General features: G+C 41.5%; 1 protein-coding gene across 1 annotated transcript; it reads right to left on the bottom strand.

Annotated features, from left to right (window-relative positions):
- Positions 1-237: 237 nt before the first annotated feature.
- Positions 238-19,163, bottom strand: LOC311069363 (adhesion G protein-coupled receptor E3-like; the record flags this gene model as incomplete). Its single annotated transcript, XM_084092460.1, has 12 exons — positions 238-261; positions 564-726; positions 803-894; positions 979-1,045; positions 1,249-1,481; positions 7,701-7,907; positions 7,983-8,144; positions 8,889-9,070; positions 13,713-13,832; positions 14,724-14,928; positions 15,067-15,135; positions 19,089-19,163. 12 exons carry the CDS (start codon positions 19,161-19,163, stop codon positions 238-240), a joined length of 1,599 nt encoding a protein of 532 aa, XP_083948586.1.
- Between the last annotated feature and the right edge of the window lie 8,601 nt (positions 19,164-27,764).

Raw genomic sequence — 27,764 nt, 5'->3', positions numbered from 1 at the left:
CTCACCAGTCAGCACTTACACTGCAGTACACACTACACTACACTACAGAAGACAGCCATCTATACCCTCACCAGTCAGCACTTACACTGCAGTGCACACTACAGTGTTCAACACCTGTTATAGATGATGTGTAAACGCATGAATAAATCATTTACAACACTTTCTGCGTCCCCTAATCTAAAGTGTAAACTATTCATCACTTGTAAATGTGTTACACATCATTCGTAGATTAACACTTCAAGAATCAATAAGGCATAAGATCTATGAATGGTGTAACACATTTACAAATGATGAATAGTTTACACTTTAGATTAGGGTATTTAGATTAGATTATTTAGATTTTAATAATTTTCACTCATTTGAACATTCTGTCACATTTCTGACACTTGCTCATTTTAACATTGCGTTACAGGAAGGAAATGGAAGAGTAGTAACAGATTAAACAACTGCCTCTGACATTTCTTTATAAAAGTCATGGATTGCCTATAATATGAAAACAACTGTAATAGTCTTTCATGTTCAGTTTTGAATGGAATATGGTGGTAAATGGAGTGATGTCTGACCTCATTATTGAGGACACAATAGACCAGGAAGATGAAGGTTCCCTGCTGGGAGTTCAAGATCAGGAAGAGGATCTCCAGCTCCTTCCTGCCATTAGTGAAGAAACCCAGAATCCAGGAGCAACCAAGAACCACAAACTGAGCCAGTGTTTTAAATACCATAATCCTGCAGAGAAAAAGTTAAAGTGTATTTATTGACTATTTTTTGTTCTATGGAGTGTTTGAATCTGAATATTTGTTACTTGGTTTGTTTCATCTGTGAAACTTCAGCGTTCAGATTTTTGAGAGTTGAGCTCAGATTGATGATGATGTTGATGAAGAGAATCATGTTTAACTGAAAAGTAGAAACATAATAATTAATCACCTTGTTTTCCATTTAATATAAATTAAAATCATGAGAAATAAGAAATGTGCTTACTGCTAGTATGACACAAACAGGACCCAGAAAACTCCAGATAAAACCTTTATCAATTTTAATCCAGCAACTGTTTAGAGGAAACATAATATAAAAACTGAATGAATGTGTCAAAAATACTGTGTCTGGTGTTTTAGTCTTTTTAAACTTGTGCTTTTACAGTGTGTAAAAAAAATATATATATCAGATGAGAAATGTCACAAAAGCCACAAGCTGCTTTAATTCCAAAATCAAATGAACTTAAAAACAACAACAACAACAACAATAACTCACTGTTCGCTGCCGTATCCTTCAGGAAGCAGCCCGACAGACATGGCCACCACAACCAGAGCAACCGTATATCCAATCACACACAGGAATCCACTGCTAAGCACCTCCCTCTTTTTGGAGCTGATCTGTGATAGGTTCTTCACACGGATGAAGAGCAGCACAGCTTCAATGAACATCCACACAAAGCCGGAGAGAAAGAGGAAGTGCAGCACACCTGATATCACGGCACACAACACCTGGAGATCATGAGAGACGGTTATGATGATTCTCAGTGAGACTGTGCTGAGCTGTAACGCTCTGTAGCGTATGAGCAGGTCATTCATTCATTGGTTCTGAATTAATGAATCATGGCTCGTTGAATCTAAACACAAATGCACATTCCTCCTTAAAATCCAAGCTATAGCCTCTGAACTCCCAAATACCAATAATGCGGTCGGCTAGTGTGCAACAAATGGTCTCTTCCGACACTTTATTGCACCTTGGAGGATTACCAGAACAACACACAGCATCTCTCATAGCTTCGCAAGCCTCAAAGAGATGCACTGGAGAGATAAGGACTTTCTCTTGCTACACTCTCAGAAAATAAAGTACATAATTGTACCTTTAGGGGTACAATTGCTTGTCACTGGGGCTGTACCCTCAAGGGTACAATATTACAGTAATATTGTGATTTGTACCTTAAGAGACCAATCTTGTACCTGTGGTGACAATTTTGTACCTTTATTTAACAGTACAAAAATGGACCCTTCAAAAATGGTACAAAATTGGCTTTGACAGGGTACAATCGTTGACTATAATGAGATATATATATATAAATACAATATATTATATAATAAACAATATATATATTACACACGCAGAATTAAAATCAGAATTTATTAAATCCTTTTCATTTTCACATTTTCCAACATTTCATTTTAAACTCAATGTCTAACTGTGACATATAAATTATCATCATCTGAGTAAATGTCATTTGCCTGAAAGTCCATTTCATGTCCTTTCATCTCGACGTCGGTTACTTCTATGCCTGCTTCTGATATTTTCTGAAGGACCTCCTCGGTTGAAAGTCCTGTAAGAACCATGAGTAACCATGCTATGACTTCTTCTCCACCGATGGCCAAAAGAAAGAAAGACCCGGAACTGGACATTCTTTTAAATTGAGATTCAAGCAGCCAATCAGGGCTGGCTCTACATACACTCTCAGAAAATAAAGTACATAATTGTACCTTTAGGGGTACAATGGCTTGTCACTGGGGCTGTACCCTCAAGGGTACAATATTGTACCTTAACCTTTAAAAGAAACGGTACATATATGTAACTTTTAATGCTTTTTGATCCTCAAAAAGTTACATATATTTACCTTGAGGTCCAACAGCAAAAACTCCAGTGTTAATTGAACTCTCCTGGGAGTTTATATGACTCCAGACTCAAGAGTGTTAAAGTGTTAAAATATGAGTGTTAAATTAACACTCAAGAGTGTTAAAGTTAATGATGTAATTAAGTGATTCATTGAGTGATGATTGAGCATTATTGAAGACACCTGATGTTAACAAGCAGAATCACTGAAGGAGAAAATATATATTTTTAAGACACCGTTATGGTGATCAGTGTTTGCTTTAGTTGGGCTCTTGACTCTTAAATCATTAACTTTAGATTTTTTTTGGCTGCTGTATCTGAGTTATAACTGCCAGATTAACAAAGAGAGAAGTTGATCAGGTGGTGTTGGTTATGTTTTGACATAATCATAATTTAACCTGAATCACTGACCTCATTTAGAATCTAATCTCAGGCTTAAATGTATATTGTTGATTACAGCATCACTGTGATTCTACAGCAAAAGATTTTCAGCATTTTCAATATAATCTAAAAATTCTTAAAAGTTGTTCTGATCAAAAGACTTTGAAAAATACTTTATGAAGAAACACTGACATCAATAATCAGCCTGTGAATCTCAACAATGGTGACAATAATAAAGCATGTTGCAGTGCATCCTGGGTGCCACCAATCAAAACTCATTCATGACTCCCATCATGCATTGCGGTATGAATAAATTATGATCTGAATTGTCTTACTAATTTCCTTTCCCTAATTGAACATTCTGTTTGTCATCGTTGTTGAGATTCATACACTGATTCTTGATGTCTGTGTGTGCCTAAAAGAAAGATTTCTTTTATCAGAACAACTTTTAAGAAATCCTTTATATTATTTAAAAAATTCTGGATCTTATGCTGTAGAATCACAGTGATGCTGTAATCAACAATAAACGTTAGAGATTAGACTTTAAAGCTGCAGTTGGTAACTTCTGTAAAAATTAATTTTTTACATATTTGTTAAAACTGTCATGACAGTAGAATATGAGACAGATAATCTGTGAAAAAATCAAGCTCCTCAGGCTCCTCCCAGTGGTCCTATTGCCATTTGCAGAAATACACCGCTCCCGGTAAGAAACAACCAATCAGAGCCAGGAGGAGTGTCTTAGCAGTGTCAATCATGCTTGTGTACGCGCTGATCACCCCCCTCTCTCGCACAGAGAGACAAACCAACGTCGTTCAAAACCAAGATAGCCGGTGTGCCGCGCAGCTGTGCTAATGGCGGACAAACAACCAAAACTGCCAATTTCTCGAGTGGCACCTGCTCATACAACAAAGACAGGTAAACGGAAAAAGACCGATGACGATAAACAAGCCCGTCGGAGCCCATTGACTCAGTGTCAAAACTCTAGCCGCATAGCATACAGATAAAATGTCACGCACTGTGCAAAGCAACAATAGAAACCTGCTAATTCACTGGCTTGTCATGTTGCTGAAATAAATAATGTACTAGCAAACCTTATTTAGCATTACACATTGCTAGAATAATTACTTAGATACTGTAACGTTACCATTATATTATCTTGCTAGCTATTTATAACTTATAGAAAGAGTGCAACGTTATGAAGTTACATTACATGTATTGCAAAATACGTAATGATTTGAGGACCAAGTTTGTAGTCAAAGTATGGGCAGGCCATAGTCAATGTTAAGCATATTGTTGATGTTTCATCCCTACCAGTGAATGTGCGATAACTGTTTATCCGCCGTCATCAGTGTCCCTGCATGTTTACTAGCCTGCGCGTTCACGGCAGGCTCCGCTGTGGGGTAGGAGTTGTGGAGGGAGGGCTGTAGCGCAGCAGAGAGCGAGGGGGAGTGACCTGTAAGCTGTGCTTGTTTGAATTTTCAGGCTAAGTCAACGTTTTCTAAAAGCTCCCTACTGCAGCTTTAAATGAGGTCAGTGATTCAGGTCAAATTATGATTATGTCAAAACATAACCAACACCACCTGATCAACTTATCTCTTTGTTCATCTAGCCATTATAACTCAGATACAACAGCCAAACAAATTCTAAAGTTAATGATTTAGGAGTCAAGAGCCCAACTAAAGCAATCACTAATCACCATAACGGTGTCTTAAAAAATTATATTTTCTCCTTTAGTGATTCTGCTTGTTAACATCAGGTGTCTTCAATAATGCTCAATCATCACTCAATGAATCACTTACTTAGCTCATTAACTTTAACACTCTTGAGTCTGGAGCCAAATAAACTCCCAGGAGAGTTAATTTAACACTGGAGTTTTTGCTGTTATAATGATTTAATATAAGTAAATTGACTTACAAAACTTTTATTTCCTTTAATTCAAGTATATATAGTGATAAGTTAAAATCTACCTTAAATGATTAAGGTATCATTAAAACCTTAAAAAAAACCTTTTTTTTTTACAAAAAATAATAATAATTTACTTAGCAGAGGCTGTCTTTTGATATTGTACCTTAACCTTTAAAAGAAACGGTATATATTTGTACCTTTTAATGCTTGGGGACATATATGTACCTTTTTGACCCTCAAAAAGGTACATATATGTACCTTGGGGGACAGAAATGGACTCCTGCTGTACCCCTATTTCTGACAGTGTACGTGACATTCCACACGCACACACACACATACAGAGCATTCCACACACACACACACACACACATGGACTTTTTACATGGACTTACTCATATACAGACATTTCCAAATGTTTGATATATTCCTGTGTTGCATTTTATGACCATTATCATATTGGAGTATCTACAATTTAATCGTGTGTTAATCAAACTTTAAAATGCATATAATCGTGCTTTTGATTGTAACTTTGTATCCTTAACTGTTTTATATTTCATTCTTGGTATCTCTGTAATTGTCTCAGTTTGACTGAACCAACCGTATACAGGAGATTACAGGAAAATGTATTATTCTGTGTGTACCATCTTGCTGGATTATAACTGCTGAATTTTTATACTATCATAAACTATGCAGACGAGTTCTCCTGACAAGACAATGAGAACTTTTCCCGCTCGAGATACTCTAAGGTGATTGGTCCACGTACGCGAAGTAGGCGTAAGTTAAGAAACTCCATAAAAGACCAGCTCAGGAAATTTCTCAGAGCACTTCGTCTGAGAGAATTTCTGGTTCCATTGCTCCTTAGGGAGCTCTCGTCTCCGTTTTTCTTTTCTTTTCTTTCTTTGTCTTTATTTTCGTTTTTGGACTTTTCCTACGTTCAGTGAAGTGAACAATCGGCAACTTTAACTTTAAAGGCCCTGTCCCAAATGGCGCACTTCATGCGGACTTTCGGTCTCGTGGACTTGAATTGCGCGTGCTCGCTGAGTCTACGAGTCCGTAGGCCGTCCCATTCAGCATTTTACCGCTCTGAAGTGTGCTCAGCAGCGCCCCCTTTGTACCCTTGAAGCGGTCTTCCGCGAAGCCCGCATAGAAGCAGGCTCCACGCACTTTAACTACCCAGGAATCCTTGCGAAAGGCCAATCAGACAACAGATGGGAGGAGATTTCACTCACGGATAATTGTTGACATGGCTGAGAAGAAAATATGACGGTTTTTATGACCTAAATGTACATTTTACCAGTTGTTACCTACAGTTTATACAAACATTATGGTCATCGACCACCAGTGGTTGATGTCTCAAACATAATAATAGCGCGTTTAATTATACGATCGCATTATGATTCATTAAATAAATAGAACCGAATGTCAGGGATTTACTGAGTCATATGTAAACATAGTATGAATATTGAAACCTGTAAATTAAAAAAAAAAAAAAATGTTTAAATTATGTTTTAAAATTGTAATCTTAGTTCAAATGGAACATTATGTAGCCTATTATTATGTACAACTGTAGGCTCTACATCATTTAAATAAACATGATATATCTATTGTTTAATGCCCAGGTGATATGCACAATATCAAAATACAGAACTGTAAAATTAGGATGTGTAGATGACATGCAGATAAGACGTCGGAGCGCAAAAATGTGATTTCTCCTGGCCAACAACCAGGCCGTTATTTCCGGCGTTCCGATCGAGTCTGTCCCAAAAATACCTCTCAATGCGCCCTCGTGGACTCGCGCCAAGGGCCCTATAGGTCTGCACTACATGACGTCACCAAAGTGTGGACTCTGAGGAAGTCCACAAGTCTGGAGTGTGCCATTTGGGACAGGGCCAAAGAGACTCCTTGAACCTCCCGCGACCGTGCTCGCCCCGGAAGACACAAGAGAACACGCCTAGCTCCAAAAGGCCCATACACGCGCCTTCTTGCCTCAACACAACAGACTATATGCAAGTATAATCGAGCTTTTAATTCGTTTAAGGTTGTCTGTCCCTGCTTAAGGTGATTTGATTTCTTGTTGTCTCTCTCAAAGGTTACCTGGTCTGTGATTTTTGCCATACTGTGATCTCTCCCTGATCGCACATTTTGCTTTCACTTTCTCTCGTTGATTTCTCTCTCACCTCTCTCTCTTTCTCTCATCCTCTATAAAGTGTTCGTTTGGTAATGTTTTCGTCTGTTTGTTTCTGTTGTAAATACATGTATTTACTCTGTGTGAATCGTAGTATGCATTCCTTAGTTTTATTATTAAAATTCAATATATCCTTGATTGATTCTGTCTGATTGCTCACATTACGAAGTCAATGAAATGTTTGATCCAAGCTACAAAGCTTTACAATTTGTTACTTTTCAGTAATCTAAATGTTAATTCAATTTTATAAGGATAGGAGAATGGTTTCCATGGCCAGAAACTAATTTTCCTGGAATTATAAGAAGTGATACATTTATTGAGAAGTTGATAAGTTAATCTTACGGCTGTTTGCTGGACAAACAGATGGTTCGATAGCTAAATTAATTCCATTAAAGTTATCTCATACAATCGATCTGTAATACGACTATTGATATATTAATGACGAACCACAACCCGTTGTGGTGATCATTCATATATACAATCGATCTATTTTCAGCTTCGATAATTTAATGTAACTGTAATATGCAATATATTAATCATATTCATGATTAATTATTAAAATTCCCTATAGATCATTTGAGATAATGTTCAATACCTAATGCAGTTACAGCTCCTTCATCATTCTCACCTGATGAGGGCGTATGAGGCTCAGGAACTGTTGTGTGAGCAGGAACAGAAGGTGAGCCAACAGAAGACTCACACAGATGTTGATTCGAGCCACATTATTCACTCCAGGACTCCACTGACAAAGGGCAAAGGTCAACAGGGCCAAACTGAAGAACACCAGCCCCACGATCACACACACCAAATTCAAGACGTCCAGCAGTGAGTCGCTCTGAGGAAACATGTCAGAGTACATGAGTGCCAAATCTGTGCTGTTCTTCAATGCTCACTATAAATGTTCTCGTACCTCTGATGGGCGGCTGGTTTGCATGATGAGAGCGAATGTGGACAGATGATCACAGGAACACACAGTGTAGCTGCTGTTGGTCTTTAAAACAGAACAACCATCTACAATCCACTCGCTGATATTCCAGTACACACAGGACAGAGAACCGTTGGGGTCAAACTCCTGCAAAAAGAAGAAAGAACATGCAGAAAATATTATAACACTGAATATTAGATGTTTTCAGATGTTCATCAGTTCTCACACAGCAAAATCCTCAAAGTAAAATTAACTCTGCTCAGAGAACATTTGGTCCCTCTCTACAGAGAGTTGAAATAACTCTGAATCAGAGTTAAAGTTAATGAGATACTTAAGTGATTAATTAAGTGATGATTGGGCATTAATGATGAACACCTGCTGTCAACAAGCACAATCACTGAAGGAAAGAGAAACAAGAAGAACAGAAAAAAAGAGAAACACAATAACTACAACTGACTTCCAGCCACAGCCTTAGATGAAATCAAATGAAGACAAAATACATTAAAGGAGAATGAAGGAGAATTTAAATCTCCAAGTTCTCAGCGGAGGAGGATTAAACAACTTGACTAACCAGATTGACTTTATTTGTGTTATACATCTACAGAAGGTCTTATTGAGAATTAACAGAGGTTTAGATGTTGATTGTGTTTCTCTTTTTTTATGTTCTTGTTGTTTCTCTTTCCTTCAGTGATTCTGCTTGTTGACAGCAGGTGTTCATCATTAATGCCCAATCATCACTTAATTAATCACTTAAGTATCTCATTAACTTTAACTCTGATTCAGAGTTATTTTAACTCTCTGTAGAGAGAGACCAAATGTTCTCTGAGCAGAATTAATTTTACTGAGGATTTTGCTGTGCAGGTTGGACAAAAACACATTTCAGTCTCTCACTCTGATGTGTTTGAGGGTGAAGTTGACTGGTTTGGTGAGTTTAGTGTTGGTGGTTTTGGGAAGAGTAGCTGAGATCACAGTGGACATCATGGTTTTAATCGTGTCATTTGATGTGTTGAAGAAGTCGGGCTTCAGTAGATTCTCCATTGTGTTATAACTCATGAAAGCCACAGCAGCTGATCCTGTGTGACAGAAACAGAAGCTTACATGCAATACTACAACAATAATAACAACAATAAAAAAGAAATAATTATAATAAGCAAATGTAGCTTAGTGGTAACCCACATAGCAACATTATGACGTCCCAGATCCGGCCCACATCTGGCACACATGTGGAAAACTGATCTGGCCCACATATAGCGTGGAATGACGGCCCTTGGGCGGACCGCTCCTGTTTGCCAGATCCGGGCCACAAGCAGGCCATAGCAATGCCACATGTCAGCCAAGAGCAAAGAAATAAATCAGAACTGAAACATTAAATATGGAGTCATCTCTGCCTTAACTCTTCGGAGTCTTGGGCTATTTTGGCCGTTTTTGAGTATTTTTTATTTTTTTTATTTTGCGACATAAACAAATGTTTACCATACCAATGTTTGGTATAATTTTTTCAGCACAACATCACCTATATGAACAGACAATTAGTTTTTCACTTTGATGTACTGTATCAACATACTGGACCCAAAATCACACAAAAAAAAAAAAAAATCTAAATAGAAAAATTATAGTTTTTTTTACAAAAAAACCCAAACATGCTCAATGAAGCATTTTAAAAGCTTTACAATATAAACACAAGTTGTAAATGACAAAATATACAGGTACAATTCAGATATAATCAAGCTATATACAACAACAACAACAACAAAAAAAAGAAAGATTTACAAAAAAAAGCGGGTGTAGCCATAGGTTTTTTTTTTTTTTTTTTTTTTTTTGCTTTTTAGCTTTGCCACTTTTTAAAACAGTTCTTGCACACAATTATACAGAGATCTATATTTAAGGCTTTGCATTCCCAGAGTATGAGGGTTCCCAAATACAACATAAAAAAGGTAAAATTGAGATAAAATCAAACACAGCAAAAAGCAGGTGTAGCAATAGGCGTTTTTTTTTTTTTTCTTTTTTTTTTTGCTTAGAAACTCTACAAAACACTTCATGTACAATTACACAGACAGCTACATTACAGGGCTTTCATTCCTTGAGTAAGAGGGGTTCCTAAAAAGTGCAAATATACCATACAACAGGTAAAATGAGTCAAACTATACATGCAACTATTTACAACAAATATCAGGTGTTTTTTGTTTGTTTTTTTTATCTGTGCCACTCCTCAAAACTGTTTCTGTCGACAATGAGACAGAGGGCTACATCACAGGCCTTGCATTTCCATGGTGTGAGGTTCCTTTTCTTCTCCACTTGCCGGCAACGATGGCAGATCCTGCGGCCTTGTGTGGCTTTCTTTTTGACATCTGTAGACACGTCAATGGCAACAGGAACAGTTTGGGGCTTGTGTAGAAGTTGTCCATATAAATATGGTATCCTGTCCCAAGATGTGATGGCTGAATAAGGTCCATGACAGCATCATACGACAGTCCATGTACGCTTGGTGTGTGTGATTTGCCCACATACAGGTTGAAGTTGAGTGTGTAGCCATTACTTGACTCTGCCAACACGAACAGCTTGATCCCCCATTTTGTTGTTTTTTCCTTCATATATTGGGTCATGCCAGTTTTTGCTTTGGTTGCCACCATTCTCTCATCGACTGCCAATTCCTTCCTTGGGTGGAAATGAGCCTGGCAGGCATTCCGAATGTCATCCATCAGAGGTTGGATTCTGAACAGCTTGTCATGCTGTGGTGTTCCCTTCTTCTGGTCATTTCTGACATCCTCCTCTGGATCACTGAGGTGGATGTTCCACGATAACGCCCTGAATCTGTCTCTTGTCATGACAGTGGAAACGGCACAGACATGAAGTGTTTTTTTTCCCAGTAGTCCTGGAGACTTGGCAGTGACACCAATGATGTGTACATGAGGAGACCTAGGTATTTGTATAGTTCCTCAACTGCAACATCAGTCAATTTGTACTTATTCTCCATTTTCTGTTTTTTTGCTGCCTGCTTGTTGGTGTTTTTGCAGAGTGTCCTCATGGTATCTGTGGCAAAGTACTAGTTACTAGTAAAGTTACTAGTAAATGGAACAGGTCCATTGGTGAGTGTACTGAATGCATATTCACCTGGGCTCCTGGTGTCTTGCGGGACATGAACCCACTGGTTTGTGGGGCAATATCAGGATCACTCTCGGTTTTCCAGGGCTCAGAGCTGTGGTGTGGCTGTCCTGACTTTGCTGGAGATCTTGATCTGGTTTGACTCTTCCTTCCACCCCTATAGGCCTCTGTCTGCTTGTTGTCAGAGTGGTAGATGGCCCAGGCTGCTCATCATCTCTGTACATGTCAAGACACATGTAAAAAGATTAAAGATTGTACATCAAAGTTCAAGATGCTCATTGGCACATATGCACAACAATTACAGTGAAGCAGTCATTGGCAATGAAATTCATGTTCACACAACCACAACCACACACACACACACACACACACAGACAGACAGACAGACAGACACACACAATATAATATTCAATAAGCTAAAAGTTTGTCTCACCTCTCGTTGTGAACCACAAAAGCTGAGTCGTCAATCTCATCATCGCCACTTTCTGATTCCGACGATGAACTCTAAACAACATCGTCCAGTTGATAGAACAAGTCGAGGGCTTGTTCAACCAAAAACATTTGCTTCATTTTCCTTCCACAAAAAACTACCTAAACTATCTATACTACTCCTAAACTACTCTCAAAATCTACTCAAACACTTCCAAAAACTAGCAATAATCTCTCTCTCTCTCTCTCTCTCTATATAAATGTGTCTCTGTCTACTCCGTCAATCTCCCGCCGGCGCCTTTCAATTTCTGACCTGATATTTGACCTGATATTCAACACCTGATATTTGTTGTAAATAGTTGCATGTATAGTTTGACTCATTTTACCTGTTGTATGGTATATTTGCACTTTTTAGGAACCCCTCTTACTCAAGGAATGAAAGCCCTGTAATGTAGCTGTCTGTGTAATTGTACATGAAGTGTTTTGTAGAGTTTCTAAGCAAAAAAAAAAAGAAAAAAAAAAAAACGCCTATTGCTACACCTGCTTTTTGCTGTGTTTGATTTTATCTCAATTTTACCTTTTTTATGTTGTATTTGGGAACCCTCATACTCTGGGAATGCAAAGCCTTAAATATAGATCTCTGTATAATTGTGTGCAAGAACTGTTTTAAAAAGTGGCAAAGCTAAAAAGCAAAAAAAAAAAAAAAAAAAAAAAACCTATGGCTACACCCGCTTTTTTTTGTAAATCTTTCTTTTTTTTGTTGTTGTTGTTGTTGTATATAGCTTGATTATATCTGAATTGTACCTGAATATTTTGTCATTTACAACTTGTGTTTATATTGTAAAGCTTTTAAAATGCTTCATTGAGCATGTTTGGGTTTTTTTGTAAAAAAAACTATAATTTTTCTATTTAGATTTGGCTCCTCCTCCGCTCTCTAAAATGTGCAGTCTGAAGAGCAGAGTCAGCAGATTCACACATTTTTATCCGTTTTGTTTTATGACAAAAACCGACAAAGTTATTAGAATAAATGCAACGCCTGTCGCATCCCATCTTGCGTTCTTTTAAGAACGTGTCAATATTTTCAATATTTTTTTATATAAAGTTTAAATGATCATATCTCCGTTTTTACTTGGTCTATCAACACAAAACAAAAAGTAGAATAGAGATTCAATCCAGCACTTTCGACAGAAGTGGACGGCAGTGTTCAACGTGACTTTGTTTTTATGCTTCAACGTCTTAAACTGGTCATGTGACTTGATCACGCCGGCGTGATCAGCGACTCGGAAGAGTTAATAAGCCTGTTAACAAGCAGAATCTCTGAAGGAAAGAAAAAGAGACGAGAAGAAACACAATAACTACAACTGACTTCAGACAGTCTAAGATGAAATCAACTGAAGAGAAAAGAAGACATTAAATCTGTGAAGATCTCAGCAGAGGAGGATTAAACAACTCCACAAACAGCATTACCAGCTTCACTTATTACTAACCAGACTGACTTTATTTCTGTCAGAGGTCTACACAAGGTTTTATTGAGAATTAACAGAGGTTTAACTCTAATGTGTTTCATTTGAAGTCACCATAACAGTGATTAGTGTTTCCATTAGTTGGGCTCTTAACGCTTATTAAATTTTTGCCTTTTTTGGCCGCTGTGACAGTGTGTTTGTCAAACACATTTGCAGCAGCAAAGAAAGCTAAAGTGAAATGAGATCAGGTGATGATGGTTACCTGTTGATGCTTTTATAATCATCATGAATTAGACTGATTCACTGATGTCTTTTTAATCTAACAGTTGTGTTGTATCATTAATATTTTCACATCATAAACACTGTGTTACTGCAGCATGGGTGGTGGTGGCGCAATGGATAAGACACATGCCTTTGGTGTGAGAGACCCGGGTTCGAATCCACTGTGAGACACCAATGTGTCCCTGAGCAAGACACTTAACCCCTAGTTGCTCCAGAGGCGTGCGACCTCTGACATATATAGCAATTGTAAGTCGCTTTGGATAAAAGCGTCAGCTAAATGAATAAATGTAAAATGTAAATGTAAGCATGAGATCCAGCAATATTATAACAGTCAGTAATAAATTATGCAGCAGAATTGGGATGTCAAAATGTTGCTATGTGGGAATGGGATGATAACTCTTTCTAAAATGTTTCAAACCTACAGAAACATCTCACATACTTGTTTCATTGTTGTTCTTGGCGATCCCAATGAGATCAATGTCCACAGAAGAATTTGTTGTGTCAAGTCGAGGGATTTTATCTAAGGTGACACTGCGTCCAACCATGAAGACTTCAACCTCTGATGAAAAACAATGTGCTATATTAAAGGTGGGGTATGTGATTCTCTTTTTTGTCCATTTTTTTCAAAATCACTTGAAACCCTATTCCTAACCCACTTACAGCAACTGAGTTAGAAGCACTGAAATGAAAATTAAGCAATTTAATCATCTGTGGAATGGGCAGGACTCGAAAATCTCCAGCCAATCATTTCCAAGACCACCTAGAACCATTGGACAGTAAGTTCGTCAATCAAACGGTCGTACCATACCCCCCCTCCCACGCATGACCCCCTAACACAAACAACTGCAATGTTGTGGTCCTGGCGATTGGCTTGTAATCTTTTATAGTCAACGTCTCTCGCGCATCTGAGTTTTCGCTCGTTCATGATTGCGCGTCCATGTTCTTCGAATGGGTGGAGACAGGGCCAGCATTGGAGGAAAGAAGGTAGGACCATTTGAGTTGTGTATTTTCAAAAGCTGCCGGCCGTTTTGCAAATCCCATACCCTACCTTTAATTTATTTACAATTATTATCTTTTTTATGAAAGTCCAATTCCATTGAATTTGCACAAAAGACAAACAAATAAAATTAATATTCACTATTGTTGGGATTTAATCTCTGATGAACCCTTCAGGTTTACTTATATTTACATTTATTCAGTTAACAGATTAAATTAATCACTATTAACTGTAAGGTCATCTTGAGGGCGAATGTTAGATCTTACAGTAAACTGTATAGTCAAGTACTGTACAAGTGCTTCAGTTCCCAACTGGTTTAGCTTCCAAATCCAAATGTCCAAAATGTCCTTCTGTCTAATGTATACTATATAAACTATATATAGACTATATAAACTCCCTGATATCATATATGATCTCAGTTTCATCATCAATAATAACAGTTTCTCCACTCACCTACAACAGCAAGAGTAAAACTGACATTGTCACTCGTGTCTGTCGGCTTCACCAATGTAGAGATGAGTTTTTCACTGGTTTTTAAGATAAGGTTTCCATAGGAGGCTAGTTCAGCTAGGCTGACTGATGATGAAGATGAAGATGATGATGACTCTAAAATATTCCCTGAAGCGTTGAAGGCCACAGTCAAAATGTTGGTCACAGTCTAATTTATTGATGAGATAAACAGTGTCAGAGTAAATGTCAACAGAGCAAATAAGACTGTTTTGTCAATCATATATTATCTACAGTATATAACTGACAAATGTTTGATTATTTGATTATTTTTCTCTTGAAGACTTACAGTCACAGAGAGCACTTGTGATGTGATGTTCTCAATCTTCTCAAGAAGATTTTGGAAACAGTTCTGACTCTGAAATCACAATTGTGAAAGCAGTAGGCTGTTGATTTGATCATGTTTTTCAATATTTACAGAGAGCTAAACATGTATTGTTACTCCACTGAAGGTCACTGTGAAGGTTCAGTGATGTTAGTACAGACACACAACACAAATCTGTCAACAATAAATAGAACAGCACATTCATATTTCACATAACAGATATCTACAATGCACATTTTATTGCACTACACTTTGAACTAATAAACCATTTCCAGTTACGAATTGAGCAAAAAAAATGTAATATAATTTTTGTGAGCATCACAGGCATTTCAGAATGACCAAAACGTCTCGGTTACGTATGTAACCCTCGTTCCCTGAGTAGGGAACGGAGACGTTACGTCGGATGACGACGAATGGGGTTTCGCTTAGAAATCCTATCATCTTCGAGTATTAAAACACGAGCCAATGGCAAAGAAATGCCATGGGTCTGCAGAATTTGCATAGCGTAACTCCGCCCCACCCTGGGGGTATATAAGGAAGTCGCGAGCAATATGCAGATATGTCTTCGCTGAGGAGCCGAGACTGAACTCAGGCGTTCCAGCGGTACAGCGGAAGTGGCAGGGAGACGTAACGTCTCCGTTCCCTACTCAGGGAACGAGGGTTACATACGTAACCGAGACGTTCCCTTTCGTTGTCACTCCGAGTTACGTCGGATGACGACGAATGGGGTTCCCGTATAATCACGCCACCTCTCGACTGTCTTCCAGTGCCCTGCGTAAGTCTGAGCTCCCTGTCGTGAGACTAGCACGGACGAAGGAGTCCTACTTAACACAGGAATACCAAGGTACACTGGGAAGCATATCCAGTGGAAATATGCAATCATGCCCAACCCGAAGGGGGGGACTTGGAATACACATAAGACCCCGAAGGGCTGCATACGGAGCAACACTGGGGTGTCCAGCCGCAGGTGGAATATTTCAACCCCAGGGGTGGCAAGGTGGCTTGCCAAGGGAAAGACACATGCTCAAAGAGGCTTACAGTGGAATACACATGTGGGGGTCGCCCGAAGGGAACCATGCACATGGAGACACCTAGCCAAGCGCGAAAGCTGCCAGTGGCATAACTCTGGCGTTGACGTCGTCAGTGCTGGAGGAGACTCAGGGCTTATGAGGCTCACCTGAGGAATATCGCACGTATCCCGTCCGTGGAGAGGAATGGCGAGCAAGCGAAGACACCTGAGCAGAATCTAGCACCGGCTAGTTGAAGCGAGTACATGAGAAGAAACTGGCTCTACTCGGAGATTGTAGAATCTCGCGAATGTGTTAGGTGTCGCCCAGCCTGCAGCTCTGCAGATGTCTGTTAGCGAGGCGCCATGCGCTAGAGCCCAAGAGGATGCCACACTCCGAGTGGAGTGGGCCGTCACACCAAGGGGGCACGGTCGACCTTGCTGCTGGTAAGCCAAAGCAATGGCGTCCACTATCCAGTGAGACAACCTTTGCTTGGAGAGAGCCCTTCCCTTCAGTTTCCCACCATAACAGACAAAGAGCTGGTCTGAGGTCCTGAAACACCGCGTTCTGTCTACGTAAGCACAAAGGGCGCGTACTGGACAGAGCAGTGCCAAGGCTGGGTCTGCCTCCTCCAAGGGCAGCGCTTGCAGGTTCACTACCTGGTCTCGAAAGGGTGTGGTAGGAACCTTGGGCACGTATCCAAGCCGGGGTCTCAGGATCACGTGAGAGTTAGCCGGCCCGAATTCCAGGCACGCTTCGTCAACCGAAAATGCCTGCAGGTCCCCTACCCTCTTGATGGAGGCCAATGCAACCAGGAGCGCTGTCTTCATTGACAGGAACTTAAGCTCCACTGATTGCAGAGGCTCAAAGGGAGCACTCTGCAGGGCAGTTAAAACCACTGAGAGGTCCCAAGAGGGTACGAGGGGAGGACGAGGAGGATTTAATCTCCTGGCTCCCCTCAGGAACCTGACGATCAGGTCGTGCTTTCCCAAGGACTTACCATCAACTGCGTCGTGATGTGCGGCAATGGCGGCAACATACACTTTCAGGGTGGAGGGAGACAGCCTTCGCTCCAACCCTTCTTGCAGGAAGGAAAGCACGACACTGATGGGGCATTTCGTGGGTTCAAGATTTTTAGAAGAACACCAGTTGACGAAGAGGTTCCACTTCAACGCATAGACATGTCTCGTGGACGATGCTCTAGCGGAAGTGATGGTAGCCACCACCGCTGGTGGTAGGGTACTCAAACCTACCTCGTCCTGTCCAGGAGCCACACGTGGAGGTTCCATAGATCGGGACGAGGGTGCCATAAGGTGCCCCGTCCCTGAGAAAGCAGGTCCTTCCTCAGGGGAATAGGCCAGGGAGGTGCTGTCGCGAGGAGTACTAGTTCTGGGAACCAGGTGCGGTTGTGCCAATACGGGGCAACCAAAATTACCTGCTCCTCGTCCTCCCTGATCTTGCGCAAAGTCTGGGCAAGAAGGCTCACTGGGGGAAACGCATACTTGCGGAGGCCCCGCGGCCAGCTGTGCGCCAGTGCATCCGTGCCGAGCGTGCCCTCGGACAGGGAATAGAACAGGTCGCAATGGGACGAGTCGTGGGAGGCAAACAGATCTACCTGAGCGTCCCCGAACTGATCCCAGATCAGCTGGACCGACTGGGGATGGAGTCGCCATTCTCCAGCGAGAGGCCGAACTCGAGACAGCTCGTCGGCCGCCTGGTTCAGGTGTCCCGGGATATAAATGGCTCGAAGCGACCTCAGATGCTTCTGACTCCATATGAGGAGGTGGCAGGCGAGTTGCGACATACGGCGGGAGCGTAGACCACCCTGACGGTTGATGTACGCAACTGTGGCGGTATTGTCTGATCGGACTAGTACGTGTTGACCCTTGAGCAACGCCCGAAAGCGGTGCAGGGCAAGGCGTACGGCCAGCAACTCGAGGCAATTGACATGCCAAAGGCGCTGGGGTCCTGTCCAGGAGCCCGCGGCAGCATGTCCATTGCACATGGCACCCCAACCCGTGGCGGAGGCATCTGTTGATACAACAACATGCCTGGAAACTCGTTCTAAGGGAACTCCGGCCCGTAGAAAATTGAGGTTCGACCACGGGGGGAAGGTCTGACGGCAGGTCGGAGTCACTGGGACTCGGAGCGTGCCGTGTTGCCATGCCCACCTCGGGACTCGATCGCGAAGCCAAGCTGAAGCGGTCTCATATGAAGCAAACCGAGCGGCGTTACTGCGGTTGTGGATGCCATATGCCCCAGGAGCCTCTGAAAGAGTTTCAGTGGGACCGCACTCTTGCCCTCGAACTAACGAAGACAAGTCAGCAGTGACTGCGTGCGCTCGCTCGTAAGCCGCGCACACATGGCGACCGAGTCGATTTCCATACCGAGAAAAGATATCCTCTGCACTGGGCAGAGTTCGCTCTTCTCCCAGTTGACCCGAAGGCCCAGACGAGCTAGGTGCCGGAGCACAAGGTCCCTGTGTTTGCAAACCTGGTCTCGAGAGTGAGCTAGAATCAGCCAGTCGTCGAGATAGTTCAGGATGCAAACCCTGTGTTCTCGTAGGGGAACAAGGGCTGCCTCGACGACCTTCGTGAAGACGTGAGGAGACAGGGCTAGCCCGAAAGGGAGAACCGCGTACTGGTATGCCTGCCCCTCGAAACAAACCGAAGAAACGGTCTGTGTCGAGGAAGAATGGAGACATGGAAGTAGGCGTCCTTCAGGTCGATCGCTGCCTTGGTACAATGAAGTAGGGGCTGTAGAAGCCGGACTTCATTCCGGCTGGAGGGACAATCTCGATCGCACCCTTCGCCAGTAGGGTGGCGAACCTCCACTCTCATGACAGGGGCATTGCCACCGACCATAGTGAAGTGGACTCCCCTGAAGCGGGGAGGAGACCGCGCGAACTGAATCGCGTAGCCGAGCCTGATGGTTCTCGCGACCCAACGGGACAGTCTGGGAAAGCTCCAAAAGCTGTACCAGCGGGGTCAAGGGAACCAGACGTACACTGAAGGAGCAGCGAAGCGGAATGACCGGCCCGGACGTGGGTGGCATAGCGGCCCGGTGTGGGGGCACGGTCATTAGCCGCGCCCTGCCAGAGGAGGCCAGGGGAGGACCAGCGTCCCACGGGGGTGTGCTCTGGCAGGGGTCTGGCGACAGAGGGGGACGAGAGTGGTGAGGCTCGTGAGCGGAGAGCACTGTCATCCACAACCTCTTGGGGCTCGGAGGAAGGGGCATCAGTTCTGAACAAGAGATTCTCCCCCGGCCCTCCAACGGGGGACGGAGTGGCCCTGCTACCAACTCCTAAGAAGAACTGAGCCCTAACTCCAAGCTGCCCGTCTCAAAAGTGCTGCTTAGCCTGGCATTTCGGCCAGCTAAGGGGCGGAGACGGGCAGTGCCACCTCCTGCATCCCCCTCCAGCCCGGGGCCGGTGAAGGCTCGAGGGGAGGAGCCGCAGGGAGGCAGCCTCGGCGGGAAGTAGACTAAGGAGACCGCACGGACGGATGACCGTCGGTGCAGAAGGCCTCAGTCCACTTCAGGGGAGGGTCGAAGACTGTTGGGCGCAGTCCTCAACCACACCGCCGAGCAAGCCACCCGTCTCGAGAGTGCTGCCTAGCCTGGCGTTTGGCCGGCTAAGGGGCGGAGACGGGTGGTGCCGCCCTCCTGCAACCCTCTCCTACTCTGGGCCAGTGAAGGCTCGAGGGGAGGGGCCGCAGGGAGGCGGCCTCGGCGGGAAGCAGACTAAGGAGACCACACGGACGGATGACCGTCGGTGCAGAAGGCCTCGGTCTGCTTCTGGGGGGGTCAAAAGACTGTAGGGTACAGTCCTCAACCACACCGCCGAGGAGCCCAGCCTGGGACATGGGGGAGCTGAGAAAAAGAATTCTCCGATCCCCTCACATCAACCTGGCTGAGCCCATTCCTGGACCACAGCTGTGGACATCACCTGACCCCGGGATCACGCAGGTACCGATGTCGCCTGAGAGCGAGGTCAGTAGTGTGCGCGGCGGAACGACCAGGCCGGGCATGGGAGGCATAGCGTCCCAGCAAGGGGGCGTGGTCGAGATTCCGCGTTCTGTCAGTGTTGGCCAGGGAAGGACTAGCGTTCCACTGTGGCCGGTTCAGACAGAACTCCCGAGTCAGCACTGCCTCGAAGGTGAAGGCGACACACAGGACCGCATGCCTGTGTCACAATAGTGACAGAGAACATACAGACCAAGATCGCCTCACGATCAAGGGCAGCGAAGGTGGAGGACGCCCGCGGGCCGCGAAAAGTCACGTGGACTCCCGCGGACCGGAAGCGTCCTGATGCACATCTGGGAAGCCTACAGCGCTCGGGGGGAGTGCAGCGCCACTCCAACCGATGCTTCAGCTGCCCGGGAAAGCATGGCAATCAGCTCTGGATCTGACCCGACTAACGCTGACACTCCAGAGGGAGGCAACGCAGTCGAATCCTCATTTCCAGAGGAATCAAGCCCGCCTTGTGATGCTGTGAGTGACATGACACCACCTGCTGGAGCCCCGAATGAAAACACTGGGTCCCCGAGAGGAACCAGGCACACACGGAAGCCCCACGGTTTGCGATATGGAGGGGGGCGTGGCCCGAGGAATGCTCGTCGGTATTATGCCACACTGTAACCCTCAGATCACCCTGGCCACCAGCCAAAGTATCCCCACTCGTAGGAAGAGATAGATTGGGGTGTGGCAGAGGGGACTCTACCCACACGGAGATCATTGAGTCTCGATCTATAAACATCGCGATGGTCATGTTCCCGCAATGAAAACATGACTCATCCACGAGCGCTGCCGAGCGTGATTAAGCCCAACACGCAAAACAGCGCTCGCGACCGTTAAACAGATGAGTCACGCGCCCACATCCAGTAATACACGGGCAAGCCGTCTTGGAAAAGACGTGCCGCGTGCAGCTCTTTTAGAGAGAGGAAAAGCTCAGCAGAGTGCTGAAGCGCCCAGGGAGAAACACACACACTGTCGGCAGATCACTGCACAGACCAGCAGCAGGCAATGCGATCTCGCTGGAACACGCCGTCACACCAACACACTGAAGAGCTGCTCGTCTCGAAGAGTGAAGATGATACAGAATGGCTTGTAGGAGTGAAGAAACTCTTGGCTCCGAAGCGAAAACATATCTGCATATTGCTCGCGACTTCCTTATATACCCCCAGGGTGGGGCGGAGTTACGCTATGCAAATTCCGCAGACCCATGGCATTTCTTTGCCATTGGCTCGTGTTTTAATACTCGAAGATGATAGGATTTCTAAGCGAAACCCCATTCGTCGTCATCCGACGTAACTCGGAGTGACAACGAAAGGGAACTAAATTTTAGATGGTGTGTGATGAGATTGATCAGTCCCGTTATCGGTAACACTTTAGAATACTGTTCCTTCATTAATGAATAACTACACAGGAACAAATGAGTAATGCATTAGTAACACTCTGGCCCTATCACACACCCGGTGCAATGCAGCGCTAGGCGCTATGCAAGTGTGTTTTGCTAGTTTCAGCCCGACGCAGTTTTCATTTTCACGTCCTGCGCCACGTTGTTAAAATAGCAAATGCATTTATGCCCATTTGTGCGCGGAAGGGCTTCTGGTCTGAAAACGAGGTGTGTTCAGGCGCATTGATGGTGCGTTTCTATTTTGAGGAACTGAAATAGACGCGCCATTGACCAACTGAAACCTGGTCTAAACTCAATGGCGCAGTATTTATTTATTTTTTGTTATTTAAAGAGTGCGTTAGAAATATGAGCCTATAGGCAAGTCCACAACGCAGTACACTCTGCTTATTACACACACATGGCACAGCAGGGCACACGCAGCAGCACACAAACATGCCAAATATTAAAAATAAAAGGATTACAATGTAAAAGATTAATATTGCGTACATAAATATAACATGAAATCTGGCTTGTCCCGTAGATGGTGTTCTTGCGCTTTAACCTCGTGCACGAGCAGATCCGTTTCCTCTCTGGAGAAGCATTCAGTCTTTCCACTTCCAAATTCCAGCATGTAAATAGCGAATCCGCCATGACGCGAGCGCAACTGACTTTTAAAGGGAATGTGAGATGAGACTCTGATTGGTTTGTTGCACGTTACGCCCAAAACACACCCATTACTCAAGAGAATACAGACGACCCTTTTAGACCATGCACTTATATTGTTAAAATATAAAACTTCAATTTCAGAAACTCAACTTACGGTGCATCCTTCCTCCAGTGTTATATTTATATCTGCAAGACAGAAATCGGCATGAAGACAATAATAAAATACATCTGCGTCAGACAAAACTTTAGAAAATAATCTCATAAAGTCCTATCCATTTATGTTGTATTTTATTAATTTTGATCTTAGTCCAGTTCGAGTGGAAGTCAGTGTCTCACTTTAAACTGTTATGATGTTTCTCCATTAGGAGCAGAACTCATGTTGCCAGCACATAAAAATAGAATTAAAGAAATTTAAAAAAATAAAATGATGGATGCAACCATAAATGTGGGAATGAAGAAACGTTGCCTGTGGAATTATTATTATTATAATATATTTTTTTCTTTCATATACGGACATGCAATCTAAATCTATCTCCTCTCAGTAAAAAAAAAAAAAAAAAAAAATCTCACTTATGTAGCTTGTGTGCAGACATTCATTTCATGTTATAAAAACATTTATGCAATGATCTGCAAATTCACATTTCACACACACACACACACACACACACACACACACACAAACATTCAGTCAAAACACAATCCAGCAGAGGAAGGTTGAGGTTCAATCCAGCAGTGTTGAGGTTAATAAGATAATTAAGTGATTAATTAAGTGATGATTGAGCATTAGTGGTGACACCTGATGTTAATAAGCAGAATCATCGAAGGAAAGAGGAAAAAACAATAACAGAAAAAAGTGAAGCACAAGAACAACTGACTTCGTGCCATTACACATTATTGCACTTAATACAGTGGGGAGAACAAGTATTTGATACACTGCCGATTTTGCAAGTTTTCCCACTTACAAATCATGTAGAAGTCTGTAATTTTTTTCATAGGTACTCTTCAACTGTGAGTGACGGAATCTAAAACAAAAATCCAGAAAATCACATTTTATAATTTTTAAGTAATTAATTTGCATTTTATTGCATGACATAAGTATTTGATACATCAGAAAAGCAGAACTTAATATTTGGTACAGAAACCTTTGTTTGCAATTACAGAGATCATAAGTTTCCTGTAGTTCTTGACCAGGTTTGCACACACTGCAGCAGGGATTTTGGCCCACTCCTCCATACAGACCTTCTCCAGATCCTTCAGGTTTCGGGGCTGTTGCTGGGCAATACGGACTTTCAGCTCCCTCCAAAGATTTTCTATTGGGTTCAGGTCTGGAGACTGGCTAGGCCACTCCAGGACCTTGAGATGCTTCTTACGGAGCCACTCCTTAGTTGCTTAGTTGCTCCATGCTTCACGGTTGGGATGGTGTTCTTGGGGTTGTACTCATCCTTCTTCTTCCTCCAAACACGGCGAGTGGAGTTTAGACCAAAAAGCTCTATTTTTGTCTCATCATTGACCAGGTCCTGTTGTGTAGTTTTGGGCTGATCCCTCACCTTCCTCATGATCATTGATGCCCCACGAGGTGAGATCTTGCATGGTGCCCCAGACCAAGGGAGATTGACCGTCATCTTGAACTTCTTCCATTTTCTAATAATTGCGCCAACAGTTGTTGCCTTCTCACCAAGATGCTTACCTATTGTCCTGTAGCCCATCCCAGCCTTGTGCAGGTCTACAATTTTATCCCTGATGTCCTTACACAGCTCTCTGGTCTTGGCCATTGAGGAGAGCTTGGAGTCTGTTTGATTGAGTGTGTGGACAGGTGTCTTTTATACAGGTAACGAGTTCAAACAGGTGCAGTTAATACAGGTAATGAGTGGAGAACAGGAGGGCTTCTTAAAGAAAAACTTACAGGCCTGTGAAAGCCGGAATTCTTACTGGTTGGTAGGTGATCAAATACTTATGTCATGCAATAAAATGCAAATTAATTATTTAAAAATCATACAATGTGATTTTCTGGATTTTTGTTTTAGATTCCGTCACTCACAGAGTACATGCTTTGTAAGTAGGAAAACCTGTAAAATCGGCAGTGTATCAAATACTTGTTCTCCCCACTGTATTACCAGTTTGACTTTATTTCTGTCATACATCTACTTGAGATTCAACAGAAGTTTAAACAGTTCCAACGTTGTGTTTATAAAGCACATGTGTTACTGCAGGAGAAAACCTGCTCACAATGTTTTGATGATAATGACATTATCAGTTAGTTATTATTAGTGCCCTGATCCACTGATGTCATTCAGAGTCACAATCTTTTATTATATGCTTTATATCTCATTTTGTAGTCCGGAGATTCTACAGTTTGAGATCCAACAACAATATGAACAACTTTGAAAATACTTTGTGCACAAAAGTTGTTGTTTTTAAACACACAGACATCAAGAATCAGCATATGAATCTCAACAATGGTGACAATAAACAAACGGTAACACTTTACGGTAAGGGTACATGAATTATCATGAATTCATGTATAAATTCATGCATGAAATATGCATTCATTCATGCATTAATATCTCATGAATCATCAGGAACTAATACGAGTTCAACGTTTTTCATTCATGACTACATGGATGAACAACACCTTAATTAAAACATTAACTAAGATGAGTACATCATCATGAATTATGATTTATTACGCATGATCATGATGTTTTCTTTGTTCACAAAAACAAAGGTCTTTGTGGTCTTTACCACCCATTGTGGACAAAGCTATGGTTATGGTACATGAATCATCATGAATTCATGCATAAAAAAGTATTAATTCATGCATGCAAGACTACTCTTCGAATTATTAAAGGAATGTACAAAAATCCACATTATCTAATGCATGCATACAGGCTAGAACAGTATATCAATTAATGTGAGAAGTTGAGAACTTTTTTTCTGAATTATGATCTGAGTTATCCATCATGTTCATGTCTTCTTCATAGCCTGCAGGTAAATGGACAGACCCCAAAATTGGCCAATCACAGCACATAACATACGAATTATGTTGCCGTTCAAATACAGTAGTCATCATTAACTAAGCATTATTTATCAATGACTTCATCATGTGTGTGGCCCCTCAACTTACCGTAAAGTGTTACCAAACAAACTAGTGACAAACAGATCAACTCTGAACATCACAAAACTAAAGTCATAATAAAACAATAGCAAAATAAAAGCAAACAGGAAAAAACAATGAAAATTACAGGACAATTCAGCTGCATAATTTATTCATGCTGCAATGCATGATGTGAGCCACAGATGCATTTTGATTGGTGGCTCCCATCATGCACTGCAACATGAAGCATTTATTTGATTGTCACCATTGTTGAGATTCATATGTAGATTATTGATGTCTGTGTGTGATTTTAAACCTTCAGATTATTAAAACAATACTGAATTTTTTTTATTAATTAATAATGTTAGGTGCGATCAGTGAATCAGGTCACTAGTAATTTCATCATCAAAACATAACCAGGGCTGCATTTACCAAAAGCATCGTAAGTTTAACTTGATCATAGGTCAACTGCAACAAATGGTCTGTATGATCAAATTAGGCTTACAATACTTTAGAGAGACACAGTCCAGGTCATAGTTTCTCTTGCAGCAACAAATATGCTTTATAAACACAGAGTTGGAGCAACCAGAGAAATACTGATGTTAAAAAGTAAAGGGTCAAGAGCCCAACTAAAGCAACCACTGGTCACCATAATTGTGAAATGAAACGAAACATTCCATAAAACATTACCATCTAAACTTCTGTTAAATATAAATAAGGATGTGTGTAGATGTATGACAGAAATAAAGTCAAACTGGTAAAATAATAAGTGCAATAATGTTTAATGGCTAGAAGTCAGTTGTAGTTCTTGTGTTTCTATTTTTTCTGTTCTTCTTGTTTTCTTTCCTTCAATGATTCTGCTGATTAACATCAGGTGTCTTCAATAATGCTCAATCATCACTTAATTAATCACTTAATTATCTCATTAACTTCAACACTGCTTCAGTGTTAATTTTAACACTCTGTAGTGTGGACACATATGTACACTGAGGAGTGTCAATTTAACATTTTGCTGTGTATACTTTTTTCATTAGAGATTGTTTATTCTTAGCACCACCTTTGAACTGTTAAGATCTTAACTTTAATTTCTTTAGTGATTCTGCTTATCATAAAGCGTCTTAAAAAATCAAACACTCATCACTTAATCACTTAATTATGTAATTAAGTCTAACACTGCTTCAGAGTGTTTTTAACACTGCTGGTGGTTAATTTAACTCTCTATGGTGAAAATCAAGCACAGCAAAATCCCCAGTGTTAAATGAACACTGAAAAGTGTGAATTAAATAAACTCTGAGCAGAGTGTTAAATGAACACTGAAGCAGTGTTAAAGTTAATGAATGAATTAAGTGAATATTTGAGTGATGATTGAGCATTATTGAAGACACCTGATGTTTACAAGCAGAATCACTGAAGGAGAAAATCACAAATTGTAAGCCACCGTTGTGGTGATGGGTGTTTGCTTTAGTTGGACTCTTGAACCTTATATGTTTACTTTAGATTTTGTTTGGCTGCTGTTATTGATTTATAACAGTCAGATGAACAAAGAACTAATGTGCTCTGATCATGTTGGTTATGTTTAGACATAATCATGTTGTGATCTGAAAAATGAATCTTATTGAGATAATTTGGTTTAACTTGATAATTACAGCAGCTCTGTGATTCTACAGCATATGATTTTCAGTATTTTTCATATAATCCAAAATAATTAATAAACATTTGTCAGATCAAAAAACTTTTAAATAACTTTATTTAGAAACACAGACATCAATAATCAGCCTGTGAATCTCAACAATGGTGACAATAATAAAGCATGTTGCAGTGGCTGCCACCAATCACAACTCATTAATGTCTCCCATCATGCATTGCGGTATGAATAAATTATGAACTGAATTATCTTAGTAATTTACTATTCCTAATTGTATATTCTGCTCGTCACCATTGTTGAGATGCATAGACTGAATCTTGATGTCTGTGTGTGCCTAAAAGAAAGATTTTCTTTGTTATGATTGTCATAACATAACCATCAGATCACTTTTTTTTTCTTTGTTCATCTGGCTGTTATAACTCACTAACAACAGCCAAACAAAATCTAAAGTAAACATAAAAGGTTCAAGAGCCCAACTAAAGCAATACACCATAATGGTAACTTACAATGTGTGATTTTCTCCTTCAGTGATTCTGCTTGTTAACATCAGGTGTCTTCAATAATGCTCAATCATCACTCAATTAATCACTTAATTATCTCATTAACTTTAACACTGCTTCAGTGTTCATTTAACACTCTGCTCAGAGTTGATATAATTCACACTTTTCAGAGTTAATTTAACACTGGGGATTTTGCTGTGTGGTGTTTTTAACATGATTTAAGACAAAATTCATGTCAAAATTCATGTTTACAAATTCATGTCAACACCATTGTTGAGTATATTCAAACTGCAGTGAACCAAAGACAGTCTTAAAAACACAGTTAGAAACCACCCGTTTTCCACTGTTATAAACA

Source organism: Abramis brama (assembly GCF_963993115.1).
Source record: "Abramis brama genome assembly, chromosome: 2".
Lineage (NCBI taxonomy): Eukaryota > Metazoa > Chordata > Actinopteri > Cypriniformes > Leuciscidae > Abramis > Abramis brama.
The sequence above is the reverse complement of the archived record's forward strand: the minus strand, read 5'-3'. Positions and strand labels throughout refer to the sequence as shown.